The sequence below is a fragment of the Leptonotus elevatus genome, chromosome 9, assembly GCF_054856555.1.
Source record: "Leptonotus elevatus isolate MCC_2025b chromosome 9, RoL_Lele_1.0, whole genome shotgun sequence".
Classification (NCBI taxonomy): domain Eukaryota; kingdom Metazoa; phylum Chordata; class Actinopteri; order Syngnathiformes; family Syngnathidae; genus Leptonotus; species Leptonotus elevatus.
In genome coordinates this window covers 11,310,860-11,338,343 of record NC_141247.1, presented here as the reverse complement: position 1 = coordinate 11,338,343, position 27,484 = coordinate 11,310,860, and the positions used below count along the sequence as shown (strand labels likewise).

The 27,484-nt window shown below is 38.6% G+C and overlaps 4 protein-coding genes across 5 annotated transcripts; 3 read left to right on the top strand and 1 right to left on the bottom strand.

Annotated features, from left to right (window-relative positions):
- Positions 1–2,267: 2,267 nt before the first annotated feature.
- tdo2a (tryptophan 2,3-dioxygenase a) lies at positions 2,268–9,110 on the top strand. Its single transcript, XM_086084362.1, has 12 exons — positions 2,268–2,425; positions 2,517–2,622; positions 2,718–2,808; positions 3,985–4,055; positions 5,053–5,180; positions 5,259–5,445; positions 5,820–5,927; positions 6,014–6,125; positions 6,227–6,284; positions 6,773–6,852; positions 7,097–7,187; positions 8,320–9,110. The coding sequence occupies exons 1-12, from the start codon at positions 2,391–2,393 to the stop codon at positions 8,471–8,473; spliced, it is 1,221 nt and encodes a 406-aa protein (XP_085940488.1). The 5' UTR covers positions 2,268–2,390; the 3' UTR covers positions 8,474–9,110.
- Positions 9,111–9,112: 2 nt separating this feature from the next.
- ctso (cathepsin O) lies at positions 9,113–15,576 on the bottom strand. 2 transcript variants are annotated; one of them, XM_086084363.1, is made up of 8 exons: positions 15,305–15,576; positions 14,407–14,512; positions 14,093–14,217; positions 12,630–12,797; positions 11,983–12,104; positions 11,081–11,244; positions 9,320–9,412; positions 9,113–9,253 (listed from the first exon to the last, which is right to left on the bottom strand). In XM_086084363.1, the coding sequence occupies exons 1-8, from the start codon at positions 15,503–15,505 to the stop codon at positions 9,204–9,206; spliced, it is 1,029 nt and encodes a 342-aa protein (XP_085940489.1). In that variant the 5' UTR covers positions 15,506–15,576; the 3' UTR covers positions 9,113–9,203. The 2 variants fall into 2 exon arrangements, with proteins under 2 accessions (XP_085940489.1, XP_085940490.1); XM_086084364.1 differs by having other exon boundaries at positions 9,113–9,176.
- Positions 15,288–22,499, top strand: asb5a (ankyrin repeat and SOCS box containing 5a). Its single transcript, XM_086084365.1, has 8 exons — positions 15,288–15,576; positions 15,962–16,891; positions 18,058–18,137; positions 19,792–19,899; positions 19,976–20,126; positions 20,855–20,989; positions 21,808–21,999; positions 22,069–22,499. The coding sequence occupies exons 2-8, from the start codon at positions 16,666–16,668 to the stop codon at positions 22,194–22,196; spliced, it is 1,020 nt and encodes a 339-aa protein (XP_085940491.1). The 5' UTR covers positions 15,288–15,576; positions 15,962–16,665; the 3' UTR covers positions 22,197–22,499.
- Positions 22,500–22,621: 122 nt separating this feature from the next.
- On the top strand, positions 22,622–26,615 carry spata4 (spermatogenesis associated 4). Its single transcript, XM_086084366.1, has 6 exons — positions 22,622–22,915; positions 23,342–23,471; positions 23,674–23,792; positions 24,394–24,614; positions 24,704–24,772; positions 25,538–26,615. Exons 1-6 carry the CDS (start codon positions 22,839–22,841, stop codon positions 25,630–25,632), a joined length of 711 nt encoding a protein of 236 aa, XP_085940492.1. The 5' UTR covers positions 22,622–22,838; the 3' UTR covers positions 25,633–26,615.
- Positions 26,616–27,484: the final 869 nt, after the last annotated feature.

Here is a 27,484-nt window from a genome sequence, read left to right as displayed (position 1 = left end):
TATTATTATTGTTGTTGTTGATGGTGTTTTTGGAAAATCCCATTGAACCTCGGAGTTCGAACGTCTCGGAACTCACACAAATCGGACTTCGACCAAAAAAGCTGAGCCTCGGAGTTTGACCTCATTCTTGGAGTTTGAACACCCAAGCAAACCGAGCAAAGCCGAACGTACCTTGATCGGGTCGCCGAGTGAAGCTGAGCGATATCGAATGCTCACGTTGCTGTAGTGGAGACGAAGCTCTGCTCATTTCCAGCCAGAGCGGATGAATACTACTGGAGGTACTTGATTTTTCCACGACAATTTTCTTCGACAACAGTGCCAGTGGCAGAAAAGAAAAACGTACATAACAGTGCTATGAACCATAGTGGATTTAGGAAGGAGATTATCACGCCGTTGTAACTACTTCCGTAAATACTGGCACGATGACCCCCCCCCCCCCCCCCCCTTAGCTGTTCAACAATGTGCCTGACGCTAAACAGCGCACAAAGACCCCTTGGTAGTCTAACAATATGCCCGATGTAAAATACATTAACTTGGCACTGAACTAAAGCATGCATTCATTAACATAGCATTTTTCATCCACTGAGGCCATCACACCACAACAAAAAAGGTAAGGTATTTTCTATTGAACATGTTTTTGTTTCTTTACATAAATATAAATTAAAATAGGAATTTTCTGCTTTTGGAGCTTGGGAACAGATTAATTGAATTTACATTACTTCATATGGGAAAAAAATGTTTTTCGGAGGTTGAACAATTCGGACAGGAACGAATTGTGTTCAAACTCCGAGGTACCACATTGTTTATGACGAATAAAACATGTATCCTTATTATTAATCTGAGTAAAATAATGATTCTTCTTTGAGTTTAATAGGATACGATACAATGTACTGCAATAGTGTACCGGATGTCTAATTTATTATCAATGACTGGGGGGTTGACCAAAGTTTTACTTTCCCTCTTGTTGTTTCTATTTGATGTTTTGTTTTGTTTTGTTTGTATGAATTGTTTTCTTTCTTTTCTCACAAGGTTAATTAGAATAACAGTTTGGTCCGATTTATTTTTATACATGTCCGTAATAAATCCCCTCAACAAAGAAATAACAAGATGAGTCATTAGTTCTCTGACTCAACGTCATTCTTCTTGCGAAATTAAAAAAAAACAAGGAACTTTATCCCTGTAAAACTGTTGCTTCATTCAGTATTTCTTCATCCTTACTTCTTGTATTTTAAAAAAAAAAACTTTTTTCTCACACGAGTACATTTTTATTATTTACTACTTTGTCCACATAGTTTTCCAACTTTATTCTCATAGTACATGTTTTTGTTTTTTTACATAAATAGAAATTAAAATAGGAATTTTCTGCTTTTGGAGCTTGGGAACAGATTAATTGAATTTACATTACTTCATATGGGAAAAAAATGTTTCGGAGGTTGAACAATTCGGACAGGAACGAATTGTGTTCAAACTCCGAGGTACCACATTGTTTATGACGAATAAAACATGTATCCTTATTATTAATCTGAGTAGAATAATGATTCTTCTTTGAGTTTAATAGGATACGATACAATGTACTGCAATAGTGTACCGGATGTCTAATTTATTATCAATGACTGGGCTGACCAAAGTTTTACTTTCCCTCTTGTTGTTTCTATTTGATGTTTTGTTTTGTTTTGTTTGTATGAATTGTTTTCTTTCTTTTCTCACAAGGTTGGTTTGGTCCGATTTATTTTTATACATGTCCGTAATAAATCCCCTCAACAAAGAAATAACAAGATGAGTCATTAGTTCTCTGACTCTGTCATTCTTCTTGCGAAATTAAAAAAAAACAAGGAACTTTATCCCTGTAAAACTGTTGCTTCATTCAGTATTTCTTCATCCTTACTTCTTGTATTTAAAAAAAATAACTTTTTTTCTCACACTAGTACATTTTTATTATTTACTACTTTGTCCACATAGTTTTCCAACTTTATTCTCATAGTTTGATGACCTGATGAAACGTTTTTATAATAAAACATAACATTTTAATGTACAGTGCTTAATATTCACGAGGACCACCTGTGACCAAGAAATCGTTCAGCATTTTGAAGTGCTTTAATGAGTTTTCACTTTTCAAGGAAAAATGACAAGTTCCTCTCATATTTATTTCCCCATGATTACCGCTACGATGGGGTGTCTCGTGACCGCACCTTGAAACCGGTCAAACAAAGTCCACAAATTGATGACAAGGTCAAGGTAAACGAAGGGGAGGCGTGCCGGATGACAACGAGTGGCCTCGCCTCTGATTGGATGACGACGACCTTAAAAACATGCAACACACAGAAGCCCATTTTAGTACATTTTGACGTTTCCAAGAGTGTGTTATTTGTTGCCACTGATTTGCGCAAGTCATGAGCGGATGTCCGTTTTTTGAGAGGAAGCATTTGTACGTTTAGTCTTTTTTTTTTTTTTATGATTAATGGTGGTCGCTTTACATGTAAGTATTTGATCATTTCATTGGTTTGGTTTGTTCCCAGGTTGTTTCGAAGCCAGCCTCTGGAGCAGAAAGAAGAGCAAGATGCCTCTCAGGCAGGTGTCAACAAGGCCAGCAAAGGAGGTATCATCTATGGAGACTACCTCAAGGTACAAAAACAACATCTGTCACATTGTACTGTTGTCACTTAGAATTTAAAAAAAAAAAAAGTATTTTGTTGGTGTTTCTCTCCCCCCCCTCCAAGCTGGATAAAATCATGACAGCCCAGGTGCTGCAGAGCGAGCTGAAGGGCAACAAGATTCATGACGAGCACCTCTTCATCGTCACGCATCAAGGTGAACCCTGCGCTAACTTTGAGGGACCAAAATGTCTGCACCACTTTGTAGTCACAGAACCCTTAGGAAGGGTTTGTAGTTTGTTTTTTTATTATATACGACTTTTCACAATTTTTAACACTTAATACTGGCTTAAAGAGGTTTATATGAAGATACTTTTTTTTTTATTAAGGTGTTATAAATAATTCAATAAAGTGTAAATGATTTAGTTTAATGACAATGCAACACAATGTAAAATCAAATACATTTAAAATGTAATTACATTAAAAAAATACTTAGAAATACATAAATAACAATACAATATGTAATGTAATAATGAAAAGAATATATAAGTAATAAAACTAAAGTTGTAATTACATAAACAACTGATACAAATGTATGGAAATTAATACAAATAACATTAAATAATCAGTCAGTAAATTACAATTATATACAACCAAAAACATCAATACAATAACCATAAATGTGAATGAATAAAGAAAAATGTTATGAAACGAAATTGTAATTAAATACTGCCACAAATGACAAATGAATACAAAATAAATTAAGTGGATAACAATATTACAAAGTAAAAACTTGAATTCACATTCTACACAAAAATATGGCACTAAATTAATACTAATTCATTATCTATTCACTATCACAATATAAATGTCAATTAAAAAAAAGAAATTTCCCAAAATAAAAATTCCATTATTTAAAAAGAAAAAAAATGCTATAAAAATGTTAAAATGTCATGAAATAGATCTATCGGTTCTATGATCAATGACTTTTGAAATATATGTTATATTTCATAATGAATTGCCATTTAAAATATCTACATTTTTTGTCCGCATGTCAATGCAAAAACGTGGCCGTTTGAAGGCTTGTATGTGGAGTCAGGTCACTCACATCTCAAGGCACCAATATATGTCCATCTTTGTGAAGTTTTCCAGAACCCACAGTTTTGTTAGATAACCACTAATTGTTAATATGGGCCAAGTTAACGGTTGAGACAACCAGTGAGGTGGAGTGATATGTCAAGTTTAAAATCACAGTGTTGCTCTGGAATGAATCGTGTGGAATCAAATTGTTGGTCAGAACTTGCTGTTGTAGCCTTATAGCAATTTATAATAAAATAACTATTTTATAAAGCATGCCAAAATGTCTAAGAGTGTGTCGTGTGTTTTATTGCAGCTTATGAGCTGTGGTTCAAACAGATTCTGTTCGAGTTGGATTCAGTCCGCCAGATCTTCATTAATGGACACGTGAGTCACTTTTGCTTTTTCTTTTTTTTACTCGTGGTTGTTCATTCATCACATTACGTGATTAATATCAGTCAGCTCCTTGCTGCTGTTGTGTGAAAGTCGACCGCCTGAAATCCAATTCTAGCTGCAGCAAGCAATTAACCTTGTTTGTTGTCAATTGATCCGTGGATTGTTTTCTCAATTAGTCAATTAGTAGTTGGCTCTTGCATGTTGGAAAATGTTCCCAAATGTCACTTGGCGTTTGCAGACATTTGGTTTTTTAATCATTAGTAAAAAATAAATTAAAAAAAAGTTCAAGCTGATGAATTGATGATGGGAACTGAGGCTTGATAAATTCAGTACATTTACTGGCAATCCTATTTATGTATTTAGGTGTGTGAATTTCTATTAGTCACGACTTTCATCACGTCCAAGACGCGTTAGTTTTCCGTTTCCGTTTAATGTTCATCCAACTTTTGCCGTCATGCTCACCGCAATAACAAAGAGTAAAATGTTTTGCAATTTAGGGTTACCCATTTGTCTTGTGTCATGTGGTTGAAATGTGGTAGCAAGTTGACAAAATGTCTAGTTTGCCTTTTGAAGTACTCTTGGAAATGTTTCAAACAAAAAATGTCATCTTATCTTTTCAGGCAAGGCTTCTTTTTTTTTTTTTCAAACTGTTTTGCGGGTCTGCTCATAACAGACATGCCTACCAAAGTTCACCTAAGGGGGCTGAATTAAATAATTCCGCAGTGCAGATAACCGGGAGAAGCCCAAAATTACCCTTAAATCGATGCTTCAAATCAAATTGGCAGACTCCCTGCGTCTTTGAAGGCATGAATGGCTTTTTGATACTTTATTTGGGCATCTCCTTGTGTGGCTACTGAATATCATGGAGTGCAAGTGTGAAAGGAGCTGAATTGTTAAATCAAGCCAGCGGCATGTTACAGAGCCAATTAGTAGAAGTTTAGAGTACGGTGGGAACAATTTCAATTGAAAACATCTCTTCTCCGTGCAGGTGCGAGATGAACGCAACATGCTCAAAGTCAACACGCGTATTCACAGGATTGTGATCATCTTCAGGCTGCTGGTGGAGCAGTTTTCCGTCCTGGAGACAATGACTGCCTTGGACTTTTTTGACTTCAGGTTTGACAGTTGACATGTTTTTTTTCTCTCAGCTGTCAGCACGGTGTTCTTACTCGATGTTGTTGATTTTGTGCGTAGGGATTATCTGTCTCCAGCTTCTGGCTTCCAAAGCCTTCAGTTCCGGCTGGTGGAGAACAAAATTGGGGTCCCCGACAACATGAGGGTGCCGTACAACAAGCAGCACTACCGCGACATTTTCAAAGGTCAGGATGGCGAATTGCTGCTCGCCACCGAACGAGAGCCCACACTCTTGAAACTGGTTGAGGTAAAGACTAATAACATTTATTATAGTTAACGTATGTTACAAAGGTATATTATTAACTTGACTGTATTGACTTTGTCTGGCTGTTCATTTACTAGACCTGATACACCACAATCAATATAGCAGCACCACTGATTGGTCAGGAAGTTGTAGGAGGAAATGGGAGTAGCAGTAGTATTAGTAATTAGGGTGGTAGGAGGAGGAGGAGGGGCAATAATGATAGTCGTTTAGTAATAGTGATAGAAGTAGTAACGGTAGTCTTAATGATAGTATTAGTAGTGGTGCTTGTAGTAGTTCATTCAAACAACAGGAAGTAATCATCTCAAATAAACTACATTCTGGTAACTTGCTAAAAGTGGCACACTGTCTTTTTAAAGGAGTGGCTGGAGAGAACCCCTGGCCTGGAAGCAGATGGCTTCAATTTCTGGGAAAGTCTGGAGATCAACATCTTTAATGAGCTTCATAAGGAAGAGCAAAGCATTCAGGTAAGATAATAAGAACAATAGTAAACAACTCTTAAATGACATCTAAAGTGGATTTGAAATCATGTTATGATGTTTGTGATCTGTAGCAAATGTCTGACTGCGAGGACAAAGAGGAGATGATGGCTGAGTTGCTGAAGCAGAAGGAAACGTTTACTTCCTTGTTTGACGTCAAGCGTCATGAACATCTGCTGAGTAAAGGTCAGTAACTTTCCTGATTCACTCGTATATTTGAATGCGTCACGCAGTTTCCAAATATGTCGACTGTGGCTCACGGATGTTACTTTTTCCCCCCCAACAAGGTGAGAGGCGGCTGTCTTACAAAGCTCTGCAAGGCGCTCTGATGATCTACTTCTACAGGTAGCGCCACCTACAGACCGCACATTGGACTGTCAGTAGTGATAGTAGAGTAGTAGCAGTATTGTAGGCGGTAGTTAGCAGTGTTACAGTAACAGTAGTATGCTGGTAGGTAGTAGTAGTTGGTAGTTTTAGAGTTAGTAGATATAGTAGGCCTTTGAGTTACATGTTGCAGTACTACAGGAAGTAGAAGTCGAGGAAGTCGTGGTAATAGTATATGTAGTGATATTGTAGTAGTATAATATTATAGAGTAGTCACAGTGGTGACAGTCATGTCGTTGCAGGAAGTTGTAGTAGTGATAGGGATTGCACGACGAGTATGTAGTGGAGATAGTAGTTGGAAAAGCAGTAAGTCATACAGAACTGTGCAACTTTTGCACATGGTTTACATGCCACTAGATTATGTAAACTGACAAGCAAAAATATCGTTTGTGGTCACGGTTGTAATCAGTGCATTGATAACGCCGCCCGTTGCTGTCTGTTAAACGTAGGGAGGAGCCCCGGTTCCAGGTTCCATTCCAGTTGCTCAACTCCCTCATGGACATCGATATGCTCATGACAAAATGGAGATGTGAGTATGCAGATGCCACACCAGTTTCACAGCAATGCTGGAGCAGAATGATGGAGCGTTTGGCCCAAGGCCTCAGTGCACTAACAGGGAAGTTTGCCCGGCTAAAAAGTTAGTGAGAAGCCTTTGGGAAGCCGCTCCACTCCCACTCAATACATTTGTACTCACCCCTGCCCTGGCACTCGTGAATCAATTATTGACGTCTCACGTTTATTTTGTTTTTTTCCCCCTGTTGTTGTTGTTGTAGACAATCACGTATGCATGGTGCACCGGATGATTGGCAGCAAGGCAGGCACGGGGGGCTCGTCCGGGTACCATTACCTGAGATCTACTGTCAGGTACTGTCTTTGTGTATATTTCAAGGCTGCATTGTAGAGAAAGAGAGATGCACTACATAACTCTATTCCTGTGTAGTTGGTCCCAATACTTTACTCCATATATCTGCCGACCTACTCACTGGAAAACAGCCCGGTCGATTTAGTTTGCACCCATGACAGACTTTGCCTTAAGTCACATTTCCACAAAGTGATAGTAATTAGCATGTAACAGTAGCAGCAGAAGTAGCACAAGCAGTAGTAAAAGTAGAGGTAGAGAAGTAGGAGTCTAATAGTAGGTAGCAATGGCAATAGTTTGAGTAGTAGCAGTAGTCCCTCACGTTTGTCACGTTCTGTCGTCCTTGTGGCACTGCCAGAGCGCTACACCAGTTCTAGGGGATGCTACAGCCCCATCAGAAAATGGTGTAGCTCAAGCATTTTAGTTAGCGTTTGAAAATATTTTGTATTCATTTAATTCAGTTTACACTAAAGAGTTCACAAGTAGCCATTTTGTTCAATCAAATTCTTAACCTTCTTAAAGGTTTGTTCTGTACCCGCACCGTGTGTGTTTGTGAGGGAGGGGAGGGCAGTATTTTATTTAGGTACTTGCACTTTAGGTTAAATAGTTTGCCATTGCCCTGTGGTCACTTGTATTAGGTTTAACAGTTTTTTATTGAATGTTCTTTGATCAAATTCAGTTAAAATTACTTTTATGTCAAGCATGTTGATGCTGTTTATCATTCTTTCATTGGAAAAATTAGAATTTCTGAAAAAAAGAAAGTGAAGTGATGAATTACTTTCTCATCCGCCCCAACATATCGATCAAGGCCCCCTGCCCACTCCCCCCTCCCTAAACCCAAGTGGTAAAAAATAATAATCCTGCTGTCGTGCCCGTGTCCAGAGTCAACTGAGGCTCCCCAGTCGGGCCCAGCTCCAGAGTCCAGTGGCACTGAGGGGTTGGGACACATACTGTTGCTCAATAAATGTTTGATAATATTAGCTTTCTTCCCATAAACAACCTACTAGTTCATCTATTGTATCAAAACATGTAAAAGAGACGGTTATTCAAATACACACTTAACAGTGCTTTTGCTCTCTCTTTCTGTTAGTCTGCGTGTGTACCCACCTTAAACAATTTTTTTTATTTTCCCTACAGTGACCGTTACAAGGTCTTTGTGGACTTGTTCAACTTGGCCACGTTCCTGGTACCTCGCCACTGGGTGCCCAAGTTGAACCCCAATGTCCACACCTTCCTCTACACGGCCGAGTGCTGCGACAGCTCCTATTGCAGCAGCGAAGACTCGGACTAGCGCCGAGAACCACACGAAAACCAACCAAACACATACACAAAAAAAAAAGGACTCTAGCACCTATCTTCTTTCTCTTCCCACACAGCCACAGTGATATCCATACAACACACCGATTTCCACTGCGCACTGACGACAAGCCTCATATTCTACTGAAGCGTTAGCCAAGGAAAATGTGGCTATTCCACAAGGATATGAATATAATTAATATGAACATGAACAATGATGCTCTGCATCTGAAACTATTTGCACAGCTTGGAAAACAAGAAAATAAAGCGTGTATATAATGTCGATATGGTATACACTCACCAGACATAACATTAGGTACACATGCACCAATAAGATCCAATTGAAGAATTTGACATAGCACATATTTGAATTGAACTATGGTTACTATTATTATGTATGTATATAATGTTATACTCACCTGTATCATACAGTACTTTAGAGCACACAGGTATACCTAATGTTGTGTCCGGTGAGGCTTAGTGCTACATATGCTAATATATTCTTTTTTTATGCGGCGATTGAAATAATCTTTGCATATGGAGCTGTACAATTTAGTAATACATATTTGTTGTACATAGTATTTGTTTGTATTGTAAGTGTTTGTGCATGTCTAAATAAAGCCCAGCACTGACGCCCTTGTAAAGTAATTTATTTGCATCATTTCAAACCAACACGGCCGCCACAGAATCTGCGATGCCTGGCAACACACGAGGCAAAGAGAATATTAATGTCCATCCCACAGGGTTCGACGACATGCGAAGCAGACAATCCATCCTAAAAGCAGATGTGAATGTACTGTACTAATCAACATGGAAAAAACGACAGGAATGGTTTACTCACCGCAAATGTTGCTGCCAATTTTGACGTAAACGTAACCGCTGTTTCCCCATTCGGTCCCCCAGGAGTTCTGCACGATCCAGAAGGGAATTTCCCCTCGAAAAGAAAAAACAAGTCAACTAAATTCACAAAGTAAACAGAATAACTTGACGTGAAGATGCATAAGACTGCATAATCTCTTTGTGCAAATTAGTCACAAAAAGTGAAAATAACTTGTAAACACACGCACGCACAGGATACACCCATACACTCAATGCAACTTCTATGCAAGTATCAAAAATGTTGCATTTGAATCTATTTGTTGGTGTGTCTGCTTGCAAAATTTGAGTGTGTGCGGGAGAGGTGGGTCACGCCAATTCTGTTTGTGTCAAAAGTTTGGGAAACTCTCATCTGAAATTTAAAAAAAAAAAAATGGTAAAGGCAGAGCTGAAAGGACCCACATTCTTTGATTAGGGCGAAAACTGTACGCAAGTGGAATGAGAAAAATAAAGTCCCGGTTGCCGTGATTTTTTGAAGCAAGTAGAAATTGAAATGATGAAAAATTGGATGTTGTATGTGTAAATTGAATGAGAAAGAAAAAATGAGATGAAAATAATAATAAAGAATCCGAAAAACATACTGTAAAGTTGTGAATGCTGAAAATGCTGAAAATGCTAAAAACAAAGACTTTTGGATACTTTCAGACCAGCCTTTTTTAAACTTTGAAAGTCAAACAACGTCTTCGACATCACAACAGAGATGGCGCACCCCCTCTCATAAAACACAACATTTTTAACTCTTGCATAACACTGATGATATAACTGCACCTTCAAATTACATCATTGTCAACATTCAAAGAGGCTAACAACTGAATAATAAAAATGGAACACATCGTTTTTGTGTTGTTCCCCCCAAGAACTGTGCAAAGATGATTGTGTTTCTAACATCAATAGTGGAATACACACGGGAAAGCTGATTGTGTTTATGCATTTTCAATGTGTTCTTTTGTATTTAATGGCCATGTTTGGCCTTGGGAGAGAAATTGATTTTGAAATGGTGTTCTCCGGCAAATTCAGGCTACTTTGAGGTTTTCTTGGTTTGTGTAATTCAAGGGCTTTAAGAGATTTGCGGTACAAGTACTTTTGAACTCAAGTTGAACTATATTGGGAATAAAACATTCACGCTGGTAAAAGTCAAATTAAGAAAAGCTGCAAAACACCATTCAAATATTATGGTTAGATTCTGATGAATAGTTTGAAAGTCTTTCTGAAAGGAGACTCCTGCCAGATGTTCCCAGCAGACACTCACAATTCGTTTGGGGCTAAGGTTTAGGGTTAGGGTCACATCTCAGATTCCCCCCTATCTCACCCTTTCAGGTCTTTACCCAAGTATGCATTAAAGTCCCCCAGCAGAACAAGGTCCCCACCTTCTCGGCGCCTCTCACTGTGGGTAACTCCAGAGTGGAATACAGTGCAAACCCTCTCGAGAGGGACTGGTTCCAGAACCCAAGCCGTGTGTCAAGGTGAGTCCAAATATATCTAATGGGAATTTATAATCCTAGCACAGACTCCTTCGCTCCCAGAGGTGTCACATTCCAAGGCCCTAGAGCCAACAGACTGGTCTCTCGCCTATGGCCTATTTGCCATGGGTGACACAAACGACTCCGCCATAATAAGGTGACAACTCAGGGAGGGGGAAACTAAATAAAAAATATTTTAAAAAATACGTTCATTGTTGCTGCCGATGCTGATACACGACCAAGCTAAACTCGTTTTTGTGGCGTACCCGTGGCATCGTATCCCACCACCAGCACGGCGTGATTGGGCCAGTGACTGGAGCAGTGGTGCTGAATGATTCCTCCCAAGTAGTCCTGCCAGCTGACCGCGTCCACAACGGCGGAGAGTGGACCTCTCTCTACCAGCTCTGCCTTCATTGCCTCCTCCTGACCGCTGGGGGTGTGAAAAGAGCAGAAGCAACATCGGTCCTGTGGAAAGGACGACGGGCTTAACACCCAAAGATTAACATTTAATTTTTACATATAGCAACATTTAATGTATGCTATATTAGTAAAAATATTGTTGGGATACATTATGTGCTGTTTATCATTCTTTTATTGGAAAATTACTAATGGAAATATTCTCAGGGGAAAGCACGGACATTCTAAGAAAAGTTCACAATTAATGATTACTAAAAATATTTTTACCATTTAAATAAATTACATATTTTTTCAGATAGATTGATATAAAAATAAGAAACATTTTTCTGTTAAACAAATAAAATATTTTAATGCAAATCTAAATGTACACATATTTAAAAATAAGAAATAATTATAACTAGAATGATTTTTATTGAACTACCATCTAAAATTAATGTATACATGTATCTAAACATATATAACTTATACTTTTTTCATTTAAATAAATAAAATAGTTATTGATCTATTAATGAACAAGTCGGATCCAAATCATTTTCCCCCACCATATATTTTGAAACATGACGTGACATGAAGTGTTGTGAACCCGTGACTTGTTAAGACCCGTCTGCTACCGAGTGATCAATAACTGTGTTGACACAGCAAACATGACATGTCCTGAACCATCCTCTGTCCTTGAACTTCGCATGATTTTCATTTTTACTAGGGATGTTAATTTTTAAGCTATGCACTGCAGAAAAAAATATATTTTTACCTGAAATCGTAAGTGGTGAAGTTCCTCAAAGCAACGCCCCCTTGAGGCCGGGAGAAGAAGTGACACATTCCATTTTTGGCCTTGTAGGGGTACTCAGACTGTGGCACTAGGTTCACCCTGGACTGCATAGATAACATAATGTTAAATAAATATTAATGATGTGCTCTCGTGTTTTAGTGACATAATTGGCAATACATGGCCACCTTATCTATTTTTTAATTATGTTCTTAGGTTCTTGTGTCTTTTTGACAACCCCGAAATGGCCGTTTTGAAACTAAAATGGCAGATGTCCCTTGTCTTTTTGTGAATTTTCAATACATGTCTATTCATTTTCTAGTACTGTAGCTCAGACGGGGGTTGATAATAACTTTTTGCTCACCAAAAGCCACAGTGGCTAGTGGTTTCCCAGAGTTGCTAGCCACTTGATCATTTCACTAACCCCAATTTTGTTGTCGGATAATAGGGGCTATGCACAACCAACTTTTGTATTCGGTAAAACAGGTCAGAGATAAAGATAAATAAGAATCAAAACACAATGAAGATAGGTAAAAGTGTGTAGATATAATTGACATTATAGTCACCATTTCAACACTGTCATACTGTCATCGGGGGTCGAATTAAGAAGGGGGAAAAAAAGTTCAAAGTACCCTCTGTAACCAGAGGAGAGCTTTGGTTAGCGAGCCTCCTTTGCATCCTCCATTTTGAAAGCAGCAGTCGACGACTTGCTGCACGCTGAGCTCCTCCAGCGACGCTCCTGCGATGGCATTAGCCGCTTGCATGGCGCCCACCACGCTAAACGCCCAGCAGCTTCCACACTGCAAAAGATGAATGATCGAGAAAAGCCAAGGTTCGGACCCCTGAGGGAGGTATTACTCCAGATCCTGTCCTAAATGACCATCCTCGCCAGCAGAAATACATTTTTCTTGTCCCGCCACATTTCCAAAATTAGCTTCTTGGTGACTTTGTAAAGGAGAGCGGGACAAAGAGTTCATTTTAATGCATGAGACGGTGCCACCCTGCTGGTCATATAATTGCCCTAATTTATCCTTAAAAAGCAGTCTATTATCAGATTATCCATTATCAGCTCTTATTAGATATACACACAGTCATCTTGAAAGAAGTCAAACACCATCCAAGACTTTTTAGATCTGCCCCAGCAGGGGTGGTTTTATGGTGCCATCTGCTGACTGATTTGACTTATTTCAAAGGCTGAGCATCAGGTCACGCACACACTTCCAACATGCAAAGTTACACTAAGCACCACACCCAAAACCTTCTTTGCACTCCAAGTACCAACACGAGCAAAATGTAAATACATTAGTGTAATAGGGGCAAGTCTTTATCAAAAACAGTTGTATATGGGTGCCTTGAAAGACCAATTAAATGAATTCCATTATCACGCTCATATAAGTCAAAACACTAATGTATTGATAAAGTAATAAAAATGTTTTAAATGTGTTTGAAAACAGATTGTTCTAAAAATATTGTACTTAAGACTTAAATGCAACTGAATTGTACGCAACAGACATGTTGTACTGGATTTTAAATACCGCAAGTTAAAGCTACTGTAACACTATACGCGCCGTTAATATAATTCAGTGATGCTTTCACGTAGCGCTGAGGAGGGTTCACCAATTCTGGTCCGTGAGGTCCGGAGTCCTGCAGGTTTTAGATGTTTCCGCCTACCAACACACCTGATACTAAAGAGCAGGATGGTTATCAGGCATGCTGATGAGCTGATTATATGAATCAGGTGTGCTAGTGGGCAGAAACATCTCAAACCTGCAGGATTCCGAACCTCGAGTACTTGAACTGGTGAACCTGAGGGAGCCTGTGCATCACCCTTTAAGAATAACTGTGCAAGATCAGTTTTATGACATGGGAGGAAACAGAGCCTCATTTGTCTGTGAAGACTGAAGTCGCAGTAATTGGATTGGACCGTATACTAGCAAGTGTGCTACAACATAATATCTTCGCTGTCAAATATAAAGCATATCTCCAAAGTTGTTTCTCTCTTCTTCTTTTTTTTTAACCCAAAACAACAAAAGAACAATTTGGATTTGATTATTTGACTAAAAATACATTTCTCTGTGTGCCATCATGATCTTACCGCTTGCTGATTCTGGACCGGCGCCACCACTGCTCGGTCCCTCCAGTCAAATTTGGCCGGTAGCTCCTCTGCTTTGGCTCCAACGAACGGCGAAGCGCGCTCGGAGATTGCTCGCAGGTACAAATCTGCAGAGAACACAAATCATTCGAGAACGTCCTGCGCCAATGGAAAACATGTAAAGCAATCATGTCAGTTCCCTTTCAAATTGCACTTGAACGCCGGGAGATGATGTTGCCGAGGTAGAAACACACAAATTGTTGGCAGACATGCTAGTTGCATCACAGCAATGGAACAGTATTCCAAGTTCACCCTACCACGGAATTCTGCCGGCGAGAGGGAGGAGAAGTGATTGATTCCATACTTGGCAGACTGAGGTTGTGTAGAAAATGAGTTGAGGTACGCATGACGCTCCGGCGCATCCTGGGTTGTCCCAACAGCAAAAGACAACAATTAAAAAAACTTTAATAAAGATACGCCTGTCAACTTGGATTGAGCACCATCAAAGTTGGTAACTTATTTAATGCCTGGACATTTGCCATGCCAAGAAAACAAAATGTGTCATGCCTGTCACCGAAATGTGTGAGTGTATTTAGTTCATCGTTCAGCGTCTCAAAATATCCACACTCTCTCGTTCTTCTCAACCATTTTCTAATCTTTGCGGACATCCACTTCTTCCTTGACAATCGTGCCATGTTTTTGTGGTTCAATCAAAAATAATAAGTTTCAGTGTGTTGCATACAAGTTGTACCATACAAATTGAGTAAACTACACCTCCCTTTTCATGACATTACTCTTGACTCATCCATAAATTACTTAAGACTTGAACCTAAAACAACAGAACAAAATAAACTCTGCATTTGAAAAAAAAAAAAACATTTATCCACATTTTAAAATAATTAAAGTGCTTGTTGCCTTATTAGTGATTCATTGTGCAATGTATGTCAACTCGCGAAGAAGTTAATGAATATTTTTAAAAAAATCTTTTTTTAAATTCAAACAAACTCAGTGAGCTACTGAGCTTATATTTTTATATACATAGAAACGCTGAAATGTGGACTTCAGCTTTTATCAATAAGTTATCACACTTGAAACGCATAGTTCTTACCGTTTTTACGGTTTCAATCAAAAAGTCATAACGGACACCTGCGTTCTCTATTTCCGGTTTCACGTGAAAGGCGTGGTCTGTAATGACGAATGGTACTCATTTCTTACCTGAAAACAGCGATTGAAGCTCTCAAACTCGCCTTTACCTTTATAAAGAAAGTAGCAACGACCTTCAAATGGCATAAAATCACCCGCCACGTCGTTCAAGTGCTTCACTTCCTCGTCCCAACTCGTGTTTTGGCAGCACACCGGGGCGACTACGGCGAAAACGGTCGTCATGACAACAATACACAGGTAGCATACATTCATTTTGCTTTCAGAAAAGTTCCCGTGACGATGACAAGTTGGGATAAAAGAGGAAGAAGGGACGTCACGAAAAGGTAAACTTGATAAGGAGTGAACGTAGCGGTATTCCTTCTAACAAACACAAGGGGGAGACATTACTAAAATGATAGGATCAAATATACGTCCACTCAGAAGTCACTTTATTAGGAACCCCTCATCATCTTGTTCTATTGCAATTACAAGAGTTATTTTTTAAACTAGAATGACATGCAAGATAATGCAGTAGGCTACTATTTACTGTCGGAATCTTCTTTCACTCTGCGATGTGTTATCTGCATAAATCCTAAGCAGTTGAATAATGGACTTCAAATTCTACTTATAATACAATGTCACCCCAAAAGTGGTCTAAAATCTACTTAATTATAATTTTTGAATTTAATAATACAGTAATCTTTTTCTTTTTTCTTTTTTTCCTGGCAGCCCTGCGATGTCACGTTGGTCTGAACATCATCTTCCAGCGAGCCCACATTTTTTCTTCTGGGGAAGTATTTTCTAATTAGCATGAATTATATATTACACACCAGCAAATGTACAACGTACAGAATGACTGGTGTCTCTTGTGGTAAATTCACCACTTGCCCCTCATGGCGTTGACATCCTGTTTGTGTGGGAGAGATGATAGTTTTATCGAGTGGTGGCTAAAATCTAGACAGAGCATCATTAATTCCTCCCAGGTTCAAATACAAGTTATTTATCTCATTCTCCCACACTATTGTGAATTCCGAACTTGCGTCCCAAAGTTGTTGATCAAACTCAAACCCAACAACATTAGTTGAGTGATTTTTCTTTTATGTTGTGGGCTTGGCATCTCTTACCCAAATGATGGTCTAAAAATGTAGTCCAGTGTTTAGTAAACCTGACCCAACGGGGGCCAACCCAACAGGGGAATTTCAAAGTTCATCCAACAGTTTTAAGGGTGTGTTGTATTGTTGTTATTTATGATCCATCATTATTAATAGCACACAAAGTTCTATTGCCAATCCCCCGCCGTGACTCCCTCGCTACAATAACACCGCTGTAGTCGCACTGTCCCAGCAACAGCTGCAGAAATTTTTCCAGTCTGTTTTTTTTTTACTCCCCCTCAGTCGGCGCGTCCCGCCTTCACCGTCACAGAAGCCGAGGAAATGTCCGACGCAGCGCAGCAGCTGGCCGGCAGCGCCGCCACGGGAGACAGCAAGCCCTTCGCGGCGCGGTTGTCCAACGTCTACCTCAGTATCTTGGCGCTGTTCTGCTTCAAGCTCTTCGTCAAGATCTCCCTCAACCTGCTCACCTACTTTTACATCGTCCGCGGCAACCGCAAGGAGGCGGCCAGGATATCCGCCGAGTTTTATGACTACGCCCAGCAACGCGGTGAGTGAACACCGGACACCTTTGAATTGGAGAACCATCTCCACACGGGGGCAAGGTGGCTACTAAGCCACTGTGCTAACCAGACTCATTCTATTTCATTTGACATTACACTCATTTTCATTATATTCTCATTAAGAGATGATGAATGATCCCAAACTGTGCTCTAATCATCTTAATGTCAACTGTACATCAATTACTATGGCAAGACACTGCAAGGCTGGCAGCTTCTTTGCTCTCATATAGTAATAGGACACATTCAACACACACACGCACACACATATACACACTGCCCTAGTTTCTATTTTCAGCACGGGCAGTGACGACCCCCCCCACTCAAAGGCAAAATCATAACAACATTCTCAGAAAGACATGAGCGCGTCACGTCACATATTTTCAAGGAAAAAAAGTTCTATATGTGTTAGGAAAAAGTCACATTTTCATTTAGAGCAGATATAAAAATGTGTGTGATTAATCGTGATTTAATTATTAAAGCCATACGATTAATATTTTAATCTACTGAAAAAAAATACAGTATTTAATGAAAAGTATATTTTCAGATCAAATAAATTATTAGTAATTTAGTATCACAAATTTTAAATTCAGAAAAGTTTTATGTTTAAAAGAGAAAAGGCCTTTTAAGAAAAAAGTTTTAAAGGCTTACAGTCAATAAAAATGTTTTTTTTAATACATTTCAAATTCAAAAAAGTTGTATTAAAACTTGTGAGAAAAGACAAGTTGTGAGATCCAATTGAAGATCTGTCTGAATAATGTGGCCTTTCTAAATGTCAGCATCCATTTTCTGTCTCTCTGTTAATGCATCAGTCATCAGGTGTACCCAATAAAGTGTCCACTGAGTGCATGCAGGCATGTTGACGTTTGTATTACTTATGCTTGATTATTTTCTAAATAAATGAAGCGTAATTGCATATTGCGTGTAGTGAACACCTTCAATTGTATACAAATGCCTGCACTCACCTTTACCATTAACCTTGTTATCTTTCTTTAGCGCTATTACCTGTGCGATGTAGCGTAGCGTGATTAGCGGGTGTAGTAAACAGCTCGCATGATGTAAAGCACTCTCAGCGGGAGCGTTCACAGCTGACTAATGAATCATTGAGGGAGCGGACCCACGCTCTAATGAACAAACGCATCTTTGCCGCCCACAGGATCCTGGACGGACCGCTCGCCGCTCCACGATGCCGCCAGTCAGGGTCGCCTCCTCGCCCTCAGGACCCTCATTGTACAGGTGAAAGGCGATTTAATTGCTCCTTCATGTTTATTTTTATGCAAGACTACTCCAAATGTACTCATGCTCATAAAGCAGAGGTGGGCATGGAGGGCCGGAGTCCTGCAGGTTTTGCATGTTGCCCTTCTCCAACACAGCTGATATTTGATCAGCTCATCAGCAAGCTCTGCATAAGCCTGATAACGATCCTGTTGATTGGAATCAGCTTGTGTTGGAAGTGAGAAATCTCCCAAACCTGCAGGACTCCGGCCCTCGGCGACCGAGATTGCCCACCTCTGTCATAAAGCAATCAACTATGAAAGGTGTTTTGCATGGACCAAGGTTGAACCTTTTCAATTGAGCAGCTCAGGATTAAAGTGGGCCAGCTCAAAAAACTTTAAATCACCCACCTGTAAAATCACAAAAACAAAGTTAACCCACAGGTAATGTGTAGCTCAATACATGTTACAAATCCAGAAAATAGTTTTGCTTTGGGCAATTCTTCTTCTTTTTATTTGTATTTTTAAAACAAATCAAATTTTTAAAGAAATGTTAGATTTGAGAAGCAATTTTTTCAAGAAAAAGTCATGTTTTTTTTTTTTATGTCTCTTTCTCAAGAAAGAAAGGATAACTTATTGATAAGAAATAAGTTGTATATTTTTCAGAAGTCTTGAATATTTTAAAGAAAATCAGTAATATAATTTTTTAAATGTTATTTGTTTAAATAATTGAATTAGAATTTAATTACATTTGAGGAAAAATAGCTGGCAATAATTTAGGGAGAAAATATGCACATTTCCTTGGAACACATTAGGCTATATTTTAAAATGTTATGTTTTTTAGATGTACTGTATATTTTTTATGAATAAAATCATACTTTTTTAGCAAAAAGTATTGTGTTCGAGGAAAAAAACTGAATACATATTTTAATGCTGTATATTTTAAGAACAAAATGTCTTGTGTTTTCTCTTTTACAAAAGTATTACATTTAAGTAAAATTGGCTATACATTCTTGAGCAAATTGAAATTGAGAAAAACAATTCTATATTTTCAAAAAAAAAAGTAAAATATAATTTTTATCAAAAGTATTATTTCTCATTACATTTTAAATTAACTCAATTGTTTAATAATAGTTTAATAACATTTAAGAAAAAGTTGTAAATACTTGAACAAAAAAACAAATATACAAAAAAAACCTATTCATTTCCTAGAAGAAAAAGAATGTTTAAAAAAAAAAGTATTATATATTTGGGGCTAAATATCCACCTAGTGAAGTGAGTAAATTAAGACAAGATCATTGCAATTTCAAGATACAGTACAGTAAAGTGGATATACGGGAAAAGCCTACTGGAACATCTTAACTTCATTTGGGTTTAATCAGAGGCACTAAAAAAAACATGGTGACGGGTCTGTGGTGCTCCCATTTAACATGAGCTTGAATGTGATTGGTTTCTGAACAGAGCCAGATCCGCAGTTGGAAGAGGGTGTACAAACTTGCGCAACCACGCAATTCAGTTGATCATTTTTGACTTGCCTGAAGCAATTTCTTTTGTTTTTTTTTACAGTTGTTTCTTTGTCACAAAATCTGGAACTTGAACAAGGGTGTGTAGACTTTTTTATGCTCAAAAGTTACAAACCACTGAACTGTGGGTGTTTGTGTCTGTTTTTGTGTCAGGGTCACAACGTGAACAGCGTGACCATGGACCACGTGACTCCTCTCCACGAAGCCTGCCTGGGAGATCACGCGGCCTGCGCCAGAGCCCTCGTCGACGCCGGCGCCGACGTCTGTGACTTTAAAAAACAAACAAAAACGATGACGTCAACTACTTTGTCAACAGTAACAACAGGGCTGCTCGCAGGTCAATGCCTCGACGGTGGACGGCGCCACGCCGCTGTTGAACGCCTGTGCAGTCGGCAGCGCGGCTTGCACTGAAGTGCTGCTGGAAAATGGTGCCAGAGCGCAGGGCCTCGCGCACCAGCCGTCACCCATCCATGAGGCCACCAGCAGAGGTCAGTACACTTTGCTCACCATTTCCCAGGAAAAACACAACACAAAAAAAACATTTCGAGAAAAAGTTCAAGATCATTATATTTCAAGTAAACGGTTTAAATTTTTTTAAAATTTTATATTTTTGCCCCCAAAAAATAAGTCTAATATTTTCTAGAGTACAAATTGGATATTTTTGAGAGAAAATTCATAGAATATTTTTGACCAAAAAAGTTTCAAGATCAGGTTCACGATCAAGGGAAAAAGTCTGGTATTTTCAGTTGTTGTTTTTTTTAAACTTAGAAAATTAAAAGAACCTTTTTTGAGAAGGAAAAAAAAGGGAAAACGAATCTGAATTCTTCGAGGAAAAAAAGTCAGGAGTTTTCTTGAAAGAAGGTTGTTAACTTAAAAGTCTTAAAGGGGGGGTTCTGATATTTGGATTTAAAAAGTTGTATATTTTGGATTAAAGGAGGTTTTTTTTGTTACAGAATATTTTCTAGAATTTTTTTTATATTTATTATATAAATTCTGTCTTCTGGATTTTTTCTGAAAAAAAAGGCTATTTGTGAGAGAAAAGTAGCAATTTTTTAATTACAAAAATTTGATATGGTAATGGTAATTGAGAGAAAAAAAACATTTTCTAGAAAAAAAAATCCTGATAAATTATAGAGATTTTTTTTTGTGTTCAATATAAAAACGTGATATATTTTTAAGAAAACAAGTTTGAATTCCCCACTCGTCCGCCATCAAGGTCATTGCGGTTGTGTGGAGGTTCTGCTGACGTGGGGTGCAGATGTGGACATGGACATCCCTCACTTGGGAACACCGCTCTACACCGCCTGCGTCTGCCAGGAGCTGGAATGTGCCAGGAAGCTCCTCAGGGAAGGTATGTAGCGTTTTTTATTTTATTTTTTTTGTTTTTTTGGAATGATGCCATGACATGATTGCTTTCTGTTCACAATTTCATCTTTGCTGTTCCTGCCTAAAAGGTCCATTATTTTGGATCCACTATGTCAATTTGTTAATTCACAGACAAAACAAACACTATTGGTATGATTTCCTAGCATTCATGAATGCATCAAGGCCTGACATTATTCCTTTTCCTGCCGTAATTTTACCTTGGCAAAAAAAAGGTGCAAAATCATGTATCTACTAAGTGAATCAACTCATCTATTTACAAATGCTAGTTTACTGCATCTAATTTCCCAGTATGCATCATTGTTTTTTACAATGCCAGGATATTATTCCTTTTAAATCTGTGATTTGGCCTTCTTGTCAAAAAGGTCCAAAATGCATCAAATCAGTCTTTTGGACTGTCAATGAGTAGCATTTACCTGTGGTAAAGGTGAACATTGGACGTGTTTAAATGTCATACATTGGTGATATTTACCAGGGCAATTGTCTCGAGGATGACAGAAAATGGCCTCGAGACATTACTAGAAATTTCAAATCCAGTCAGCGACTGCATATCTGCTGTTTGCTAATCACAAATTCAATTATTAGTGGGTTTTTTTTAAATCTATCCTCAGCCGTTTCTTAAAAAACCCAACTCATCTATATATCCCATCGAAATTATATTTAACTGCTTTGGGATCATAATTTTAAGTATATTACAGTTGAAACGATGACTATATGCATTTATAAGCATCTTGAGTGGGGTTTTTTTGCTGAATGTATTCAGCATGTTCTGTGTTTTCTTTTCAGGCGCTAACGTCCAAAAAGGCAAATCCCTGGACTCTCCTTTGCATGCAGCGGCAGAGAAAGACTGCACGGCGATGGTGAAGCTGCTGCTCGACTTTGGTGCCGACATCAACGCCCGGGACGGTGAGTGTCGGCGACCAGTGGAAGTGGCCCCGCCCACCAGCTTGACAGAAGGCTTCCTGCTCCTCTATGAAGGTGACGTCCTACTTATCTTGTTTATTAATTAAACGCCTTACTTAAAGATTTGTGTCCCCCCCTTTGTAGCTATGCCGCGACTGCTGACTCAGCTGTGCCGCCAGTGCATCAGGACGTGCGTCGGCAGGGACCGACTGCACCTGATTTGTCATTTGCCCTTGCCGGGTCGGATCAGGAACTTCCTGCAGTACCAGTGACAATGCCTGTCTGCAGGCAAAAATGACTTTTTAATAGCCTGTAATACAAATAGTCGAGTCTCTGGAGTGCCTGCTCACCCAAGTAAATCTTTTGTGAGCTGCCTGTTTCCCAAAACATGTCTGGGAACGAGCCAGTACCATACTCATCCTACTTTAGGAATATTCATATGGATTGAGGGTGGATACATTGATTGAAATATTTATAAGAAAATGCACTTTATAAACATGTTATTGTACATCATTATATATATTTTCTGCATTGTAAACTATCAAATACTCAATAAAATGCTTTATTTTATATTATTTCTCCTTTGAGATGGGGAAATTCAGCTAAATCGATCGGGGTATAATGTAGTTCCAACTTTGTCCACCAGTCGGCAGAAAAGTGCCACCGCAGCCTTTGTTACGCTTCCAGCCGGGAAACAAGAGAAAGAAGCAATGTTGCCATGGAGATATACGCTACACATCGAAAGCCTGCTACGTCACCCTGGCTAGCTTTTAGCTTTAGCCAAAGCCACCCCCGTGTGACAAAGGCAGGACGAAGACGACGAGCTGGGAACAGGGACCGCTCTTTTCGATTTGCGCGGTGTTTGGCTGGAAGGCCGAGAAGGAGGGCGGGGGGAAAAACAAAAACAAAAAACTATGACGGCGCTGCCGAGGGACGTTACAAGATGGTTGCAAAGCCTCGAACTGACAGTCCAGCCAATGAACGTACGCAGGTAAATAAGTCGTCATGGCGTTTTGAAATATATAAATATTACAAATGTCATTATTAGTAGTAGCAGTAGTATTTACTATAATATTTTTTTTTACGTGTTATGCAGCCAATGAACGTATGCAAGTAAATGTGTCGTCATGGCATTTTCTATTACATTATACAAAATGCAAATGTCATTATTAGTAGCAGCACTAGTATTTACTAATACTTGTATTATTTTACGTGTTTTACAATAAATATTTCCGTCACAGACACACTCAATTCAGAAATGTGTACCTATATTGTTAAAATGTTGTTGTTTTTTTTAACTTGAACTGTCTTGAACTACTTCGTCCTAGCAAATACTTATCAAATACTGATCAAATCAATTAATCGCTCTACCGTTGTCAAGATTTGAAACTATTGTGCATGGTCTTTTTCTCCCCAGAGACTTTTGCAGTGGCTACCATGTGGCCGAGATGTTTTGCCGTTATTATCCCAGGGATTTTGAAATGCATTCCTACAGCAAGGGAGCATCGTTCTCTGCCAAGCAGGACAACTGGAACAAGATACGCCGGGTAAGAGCAAGAAAAAATGTTTAAAAATAACCAGATACAAGCATAATTGAATTGCAATTATTTTTGTAACGTGTTTAATTTTGTTTTCAGTTGACTGTGGTCCCTTTATGAAGGGAGCGAATGCCATTAAGGTCCTATATATGTGTGTGATGTTATCACTCTAATTTCAAATGGACCAATCAGAGTGTCTCTGTGCCGACAGACGCTGCAAAAGTTACGTCTGCACCTGACTGAGAAGCTAGTTTATGGGACCATGCACTGTAAACCGGGAGCAGCTGAGTTGCTGGTGCAGCAGGTGTACTCTGTCCTGACCAAGCACAGGTGACAAAGCCACTCAAAAAATATTTACTTGATTATTTATTTTTCCACTTGATGGGTGGGTAGGCACTCCAGATATTGTTGTTTACAGGCCATTAACTCATTCACTGCCATTGATGGCTATAGACATAAAAAAATAATTTGAACCATTTCTATTAGTTAAATTTTTTTCCCCCACTTTTGTTAACAAGAGTTTGAAAGCCTAGAAAAAATATATTGGACATTTGGAACAGATATAAAATTTGTGATTAATCGCGAAGTCATGCAATTAATTACAATTTAAAAAAATAATCCCTTGACGCGATTTAAAAAAAGAAAAGATTATTAAAAATTAGGGGCGTCAGGCGATTACAATTTTCAATTGTAATTAATCGCATGACTTTACTAGTAAACTCATGATTAATCACAAATTTGATATCTGTTCTAAATGTACAATAACAAAAAATCTAGGTTTCCATACTCTTGTTAACAAAAGTGGAAAAAAAAGTTAAACAAATAGAAATAGTTCAAATGAATTTTTGACGTCTATAGCCGTCAATGGCAGTGAATGAGTATTTTTTTTTTTCATAATAAAGCCACTTAATGATCAAAATCAACCATTCAGGCCTCGAACAGCTCAAAGCCCAGAGTTGGATTTCTCTGATCAGAAGTACCAGCAGCTCCTCCCTCCGGCGGCACGCGCCACGGCCACCACAGCCGTCAAGAGTAACCTGCGAAAGACCGAGGTCCTGGCCCTGCCTGACATCCTCTCCAACGAGAGGAGGGCCGAAACCATCATCGGCAAGCACTTGCAGGATAAGATCGATAGGACGGCGACAGACTGCGGTGAGACCACCGGGATGCCATTTTGTGTCGAGTGAAGGATTTAATGATAGAACGTCTCCTTAATGATTGAATATTTTCTTCATCAACAGGGCACTCGAACCAGGTCAAGTCAAGACCCAAACAGACGAGTGGGAGTCAAGATGAAAAGCACTTGTCTGGTGAGGCTGATTTAGTGCACTTCTGTTACTAAAATTAAAAAAGATAAACATATTACAAAACATACCATAATTCATAATAGACTGGTAAAAGTACAGTACTATATAAAGTAGGCTGCTATACTGTGGTAATATTACATGTATAATATAAAATAAACACATAAAATAGAAGAATAACAACGTTTTGCAGGTAACATAAAGATCACGCCTTCCATTATTTCAAAAGTGAAATTGACTCATTTATTTTATATATATATATATATATATATATATATATATATATATATATATATATATATATATATATATATATTTTTTTTTTTTTTTAAGGGAATGAGACGTGTTTTGTTCTATATTGTTGCTTTCCGGGCGGAATCCTCACATCTCCAAAAGCATTATTCTTTAGAAAAAATAAATAAATAATAATTCACATTTTGAAATGGATCACTTCTACAAGGTTACAAGGAAATCACAATGTGCCATGACTGGCGAGCTATTATTAGAAACAGCCTGTGTAAAATGTTATCACAAAACAATCTTGATATTTTATTTTATTTACAGGTCAATTTTATCGTCAATATACTGTTAAAGCAGGGTTTACCACAAACTACCTAAATCTCTTCAGCATTTGTAAGGACTGAATTATTTTTAAATGACCACTAGGACCTTTTATTAATGAGAGGAACAAAACCTTTTATTTAAATTTTCATCTGAGCGTTAATACCTTTAAGTCTGCCTCTAACCACTTCTTGTCTTGTGCTTTTCTAGAGCTGTGCCTCCAGTCCCCACTGAGTGGTGCTGTTGTCTCGTACAAGACCATCAAAGTGAACCAGCCTGCGAGAAGACTTGCGCAAAGATGTTAAAGCAAACGGTGTTCTTTTTCTCTCCATCATAATTCAAAAGAGTTCTCGAGTGTCTTGACGTAAATTGGCTGCGACAAACTCTTGTCAAAGTACACCCAAGGATCTCTAATTAGAGAACACTTTACACACCTTGTTGAAATTAACCTGTTTTACACGAAGCACTAGAAAGACAGCATGGATTGTATTTTCCCTGGTTGAGACAGCACTTCATTGACATAAATTACAGTACACCTGTCAAGTAGGGCAGATTCAAGCATGTAGCACATGTAGGGTTGGGATACATAAATATTACCTCCTCACCCTGATTTTACAAAATGGGGGGGGGGGGGGTCAGTGGTGCCTTGAAATGACTGATTTTGTTTGTTTCCAAATACGAGCCATCATTAGGGCGATTCCTTTTGCTTTGACTTGCGAGCATACACTTGATATACGAGCATTGTAGGGTCATAGTGTCAGATCAAATATTTCAGCTTCAAGTTGTTTATTGCCACTCTCAGTTTAAGTTACTGTCAAATTAAACAAAAGACAAAGTAACGTGCGTTTACAAGAACCATGTAGCTAAACCAGTCCTCTACCTCAAGGTTAATAATAACATAGGCAATGATTGTATATGGCTGTGTTATACAATATAACAATTAATATATGAACATGACAGAAAATATGCTACCTAGTACATACAGACATACTGTATTCTTTATCCTCTGCAAAGAATGACCGAACACCATTTGAGTTCAAGGTAGGAGACTTCCTGCTACTTTGTGTTATTATGAATCAGTCTTGAGTTAGGCAGGACACGCCATGCTACAATATGAGGCGGAAAAGTGCAATATGATTTGGCCTTTACATTGCCCCCATGTGGCCAAGGTGTGAAATAATTAAATGAGAAAATGACAAACTTCCTCATCCTTGTAATTCTATTATGTCATTACTGTACGTTTTTATTTAAAAAAAAATTCTCATTAATAAAAATGCATTGCAAAATGTTTTTGGAGTGGTGGCTGGAATGGATTAATGACATTCCCATTCATTTCAATGGGGAAAGAGGATTTGAGATGAGTGTTTTCAGTTACGTGCATGCATGGCCAAGGAACACAAACTAATCTCAAGGCACCGCTGTACAGTATAAACATTTTAGTTCGTACACTGCACTTGCACTGTATGTGTTTTTCGACATAGTGTTTCAGATAGTGTCAACTGAAAGCAGTTGATCTTTGCTCAGCCTGGCTGCCAAGTCCTGGGTGGAGAAACTCGTTGTGGGGGCAGGGTTAATAAGTAAATTATCCAAAAGTGTAACAACCAGGCTGCGATTGGCTGGCAACCAGTTCAGGGTGTATCACGCCTACTGCCCGAAGCCAGCTGGGATAGGCTCCAGCACCCCCCGCGACTTTTGTGAGGACAAGCGGTTAATAAAATGGATGGATGTAACAGCTTGGCACAAGTCAGAATGGCTAACTAGAGACTTGTTTTTTTTTTTTACACTTGATGGTTGAGACAACTATTTGTACACAAGACATTTAAAAAAGTTATTTGTTGTTTCACTTGCTAAGCGACATTTCCGCATACAGTACGTACATATACGATGACGCTGTATCACTCGCCGCAGACATGATGTCATCATGTTTGCGTTACAATCACCACTAGATGGCAACATAGATGAGGATGACTGAAGTCAGTCACTGCAGCCTGTTAATAAAACATCCACCCGGTACATCTTTTTTTTGATCTTGTTCACTGCACTTTCACGGGTGAATTCGTGTGTTTTAATCAATATATATATATTAGCGTATAGCTTAAAACTATATAGATCCAAACAAGTGAAGACAGACAGCAAGCATCAAAAGGATGAACTTGG